At 53.5% G+C, this 4,262-nt stretch overlaps 1 protein-coding gene across 1 annotated transcript; it reads left to right on the top strand.

Moving 5' to 3' along the window:
• The first annotated feature begins 266 nt into the window (after nucleotides 1-266).
• On the top strand, nucleotides 267-732 carry Gng8 (G protein subunit gamma 8). The gene is made up of 2 exons (XM_059253570.1): nucleotides 267-350; nucleotides 585-732. The coding sequence occupies exons 1-2, from the start codon at nucleotides 267-269 to the stop codon at nucleotides 711-713; spliced, it is 213 nt and encodes a 70-aa protein (XP_059109553.1). The 3' UTR covers nucleotides 714-732.
• The last annotated feature ends 3,530 nt before the right edge of the window (nucleotides 733-4,262 follow it).

Here is a 4,262-nt window from a genome sequence, read left to right as displayed (position 1 = left end):
TCCCATCTGTGTGTCCCTCCTTCCTTCCCCGGCCCCTCTGCTCTTCCTCCAGCGGCCTCCTGGTACCCCCATCCGGGCACCTCTCCATCCTCTCGTCCTCCTGTGTCTCTGGGACCCCATTTGTTCATAGTCCCAACCTCTTCCCCTGTTTCCGGGTCGCACCACTGCTTCTCACTACTCCCCGGGGGGGGGGGGGAGGACCCAGATGTGTTCCAGCCCCCAGTCCCTACTCCTGCGAGGTATTTAACCCTTTTCCTGCTGCAGCCATGTCCAACAACATGGCCAAGATCGCTGAGGCCCGCAAGACGGTGGAGCAGCTGAAGCTGGAAGTGAACATCGATCGCATGAAGGTGAGCGGAGCCGTGGGGCAAATTTTTTCTTGGGGTGGGGTGGGGGGGAGGTGGCGGTCTGCGCCAGGCTGTGTTGAGGGCGGAGCCTGGAGCAGAGGCGAGTGGGAGGGTGGGTCTCGACCGGGGGCGTGGCCGATCAAGGCGTGGTCAGGACAAGGGGCGGGGATTTGGGCGCTTGCCTAGGGACCAAAGCCCCTAGGGCGGGTCAACTGCATCTCTGCACCTCGCCTGCAGGTGTCGCAGGCGGCCGCTGAGCTCCTGGCTTTCTGTGAGACGCACGCTAAGGATGACCCACTGGTGACTCCTGTCCCCGCCGCCGAGAACCCCTTCCGCGACAAGCGACTCTTTTGCACCCTGCTCTGAGCCCTCCAGTCAGCTTTATCCTCCCCCGCCCGAAGTATGAATCCAATAAACTTGGTGACTTGGTGGTGGCTGCACTTTAGGGGTAACCGAGGCACGGGTGGAGACTGGGGGCCACCTTCGGTGGGGCCTGCGTCCGTCCCTTCTCTTCCTTTCTGAGCGTGTGTGGAGTGTGAGCTGTGTGGATGGCGAGGCACTGCAGCCCCACAAGAAATGAGTACTCAGCCCCTTTTTCATTTCCCCCATCAGCTTGAGAATAGCTGGCTGTCTGCAAGATAAACCATTTCACAGCTGAAGGAACTGAGTCAAGGGAGGTTCCCTTCTCAGTCACACAGCTGAGAGGTCAAGACTGAGGCTCGAACTTCAAGTTCTCCATAGCTTCTCTGCCTCATCTCCTGCACGCCCTCCAGGCGGGACTTACGGGCAATCCGCCCAGGTTTCACATCTTGTTGCGCCTACCGCTGGCTTACTTGGGGGAAAAAAAAAAAGATTTATTTCATTTTAATTATGTTTATGTGTATGTCTGTGTGTGGGTATGTGCGCATGAGTGCGGGTGTCCAGGGAGGGCCAGAGGAGAGGGTGTCAGGTGCCCTGCGGCTGTAATTAGAGGGATTGTGAGCTGTTCTACGTGGGTGCTGAGAATTGAACTCTGATCCTCTGGAAGAGCAGTACTTGCTCTTAAGCACTGAGCAAACTCTCCAGAAACATCCCCCCGCCCTTTTTTTTTTTTTTACAGGATCTCATTTCATAGTCCTGGCTGGCCCGGAACTTGCTTTGTCATCCAGGCAGACCTCGAATTTACAGAGATCCGCCTGCCCCTGCCTCCTGAGGGCTGGGATTACAGGCTAGCGCCAGCACATCTGGCTCCCCTCTTATTGAGACGGGGTTTCACTGAGTAGCTGGGATTGCAGGGCCCTTTCCCTCTAACTTACTCCTGTCTCCAAGCACCGACCTTGTTCTTAATCCATCCACTCACCCATCCATCCATCCACGCTTCCAAATTGTCCCTGGGTACCTGCTCTGTGAACAGTCCCGTCTTAGGCAATGCTGGGGGAATGCGACTGTGGTAGAGAGAGCCCTGGTTCTGGGGAATCTAGATGCTGGCTTCCATTGGCTGAGGTGAGGTGAGAGAGTTCCCAGAGAGTTCCTGGCTCAGCTTTCGGGGGAGGGGTTCACAGAGGGGCTCTTTGTGGAAGGGAACATCTGGGCTGGGGGGCAGGGTTGATAGAATTTGGGGACCTGGATAAGAAAGTCATGTGATTAGGACAGAAGGAACAAATGAAGATAATCATTGACCAGCCCCCCCCCACATCCCTCCTACTGTTATCTTAATTTGGGGTTCTGTGGGCCCCAACTCAGCCATGTTCTTCTTAACTGTGAGGACAGAGGACCCCTGCTTTGCTTCCCGACGCACCCTCTGGAGCAGTGCGTATGTGGCCTGCACTTGTGGTTTGGAGGCTATTTTTGGCCTGGATGATGTTTAAATATGTTCTTGATTTGGTTGTGACACAGAAATGATTCCTCATCAAAGTCCTAATTTCCGGCTTCTCTGAGGGTAATTTTGTTGTTTCGTTTTGTTGTCAAGACAGGGTTTCTCTGTGTAGCCCTGGCTGTCCTGGAACTCCCACTGCAGACCAGGCTGGCTTTGAACTCAGAGATTCATTGGCTTCTCTCTGCCTCCCAAGTGCTGGGATTATAGGCGTGTGCCACCACCGCCAGGGTTCTTTTTTTTTTTTTTTTTTTTTTTTTTAGCATGGGGTTTTGCTGTGCAGTCCAGACTGGCTTCAGACTCACTCTCCTCTTGCCTTGGCCCTCTGAACGTTAGGATTACTGGTGTGTGTTAGCATGCCTGGCCTTCCCTGGGATCTTATGAGGCTTATCTGGGCTTTCAAGCTGGACAAAGTCCCCACCATGCCCCAACGTGTCCCTGACGCGTGACTCTTCCTTGGGAAGCACACGTGAACAAGTATGTTTGATCAATGACAGACAGAAGAAATGATGGCACGTGAATCCAGCCTGGGGAACCAATTAGTTTATCGAGGTCACTTACAGGAACATTAGTGACTCAAAGGCGGCCACGTCACTAATAAACCCACCGTGGCTGGTGACTCAGGGAAGCTATGTCCCTGTCGATCCCATCCCAGTGTGAAGGCAGCTTCACTGAAGGGTCTTCCTCCCCCAGCAGCTGTTTCCAGCTTGTATAACGACCCGTAGAGGGGCCTTGTGGGTTTAGTGACTTTCTCAGCTTCCTGCGCCTCCAAGTTTCCTGTGTCTTAGAGGTCTCTCCGGAGGAGAACGGCTATGGCCAGAGGAACAGCTATAGAACTGTCGGCTAAGGAATCTGAGTTGCCATTTCCCTTGGGGGCTGCTTAAGGACTGATAGTGGAATAAAAAAGGAAATGCTTCCACTGAAACTAGCGAGGGGGCTGGGGTGATGGCTCAGGTAGTGAGGTGTTTGTCACATGAACGTAAGGGCCTGAATTCAATCGCTAGCACTCATGTAAAAAGAGGCGGGGCCGGGGGGAGGCTGGAGAGATGGCTCAGTGGTTAGGAGCACTGGCTACTCTTCCAGAGGTCCCTGAGTTCAATTCCCAGCAACCGCAGGGTGGCTCACAACCATCTGTAATGAGATCTGGTGCCCTCTTCTGGCCTGCAGGCATACATGCAGACAGAACACTCTATACATAATAAATAAATAAAATCTTAAAGAAAAAAAAAGGGGAGGGGGGGCTGGGAATGGTAGAACACGGTTGTAGTCCCAGGCAGGCACGGACATGTTGCCAAGACTCACTGGCCAGGCAGTCTAGCTAAACTGGCAAGCCCTAGGTTTGACAGGGAGAGACCCTGTTCAAAGAAAATTGGAGAGTGGGCAGTGGTGGCGCATGCCTTTAATCCCAGCACTTGGGAGGCAGAGCCAGGTGGATCTCTGTGAGTTCGAGGCCGGCCTGGTCTACAGAGGGAGTTCCAGGACAGCCAGGACCCTGTCTCAAAACAAAACAAAACAAACAAACAGAAAAAAGAAATGGTTCTTGAAGAACAATATCTGAGGTTGTCCTCCGGCTTCCGTATACACACCTACATGTGTATATGTGCACCTGCACTCGAACATTCGCTGTGCACACAAGGACATGCTTGCACACCTTTGCATGCTTGTATGCATACCTGCACACACATGAGCAAACACGCACCCGTGCACATATGAACATACCCAACCTTCCGTGCATGTGTGTAGGAGTGCGCGCACACACACACACACACACACACACACACACACACACAGAGGAAAAAAACAGACTTTACTTATTTATTCCCTCTTCAGACTCCCCTAGACCCCGTCGCATTTCAGAGTCTGTCCTTAGACCCCGTCGCATTTCAGAGTCTGTCCTTTTTGCTGATGGAGACTGGACTCAGTCTCCCGAAGTGGCTCACTGGCTCTCCTCCCCAGGAGGTCTTGTGTGAGCCTGGCAAGTGCTCTACATTGGCATCGGATGAGGGTCCCCTGGGCCCCAAGTCTGAGCTTCCTGTAGAGCGGAGGCTGAGGCAGCTGTAATT

This window comes from Peromyscus eremicus, chromosome 1 (assembly GCF_949786415.1).
Source record: "Peromyscus eremicus chromosome 1, PerEre_H2_v1, whole genome shotgun sequence".
NCBI classification, from domain to species: domain Eukaryota; kingdom Metazoa; phylum Chordata; class Mammalia; order Rodentia; family Cricetidae; genus Peromyscus; species Peromyscus eremicus.
This window is presented reverse-complemented; position numbering and strand designations above follow the sequence as displayed.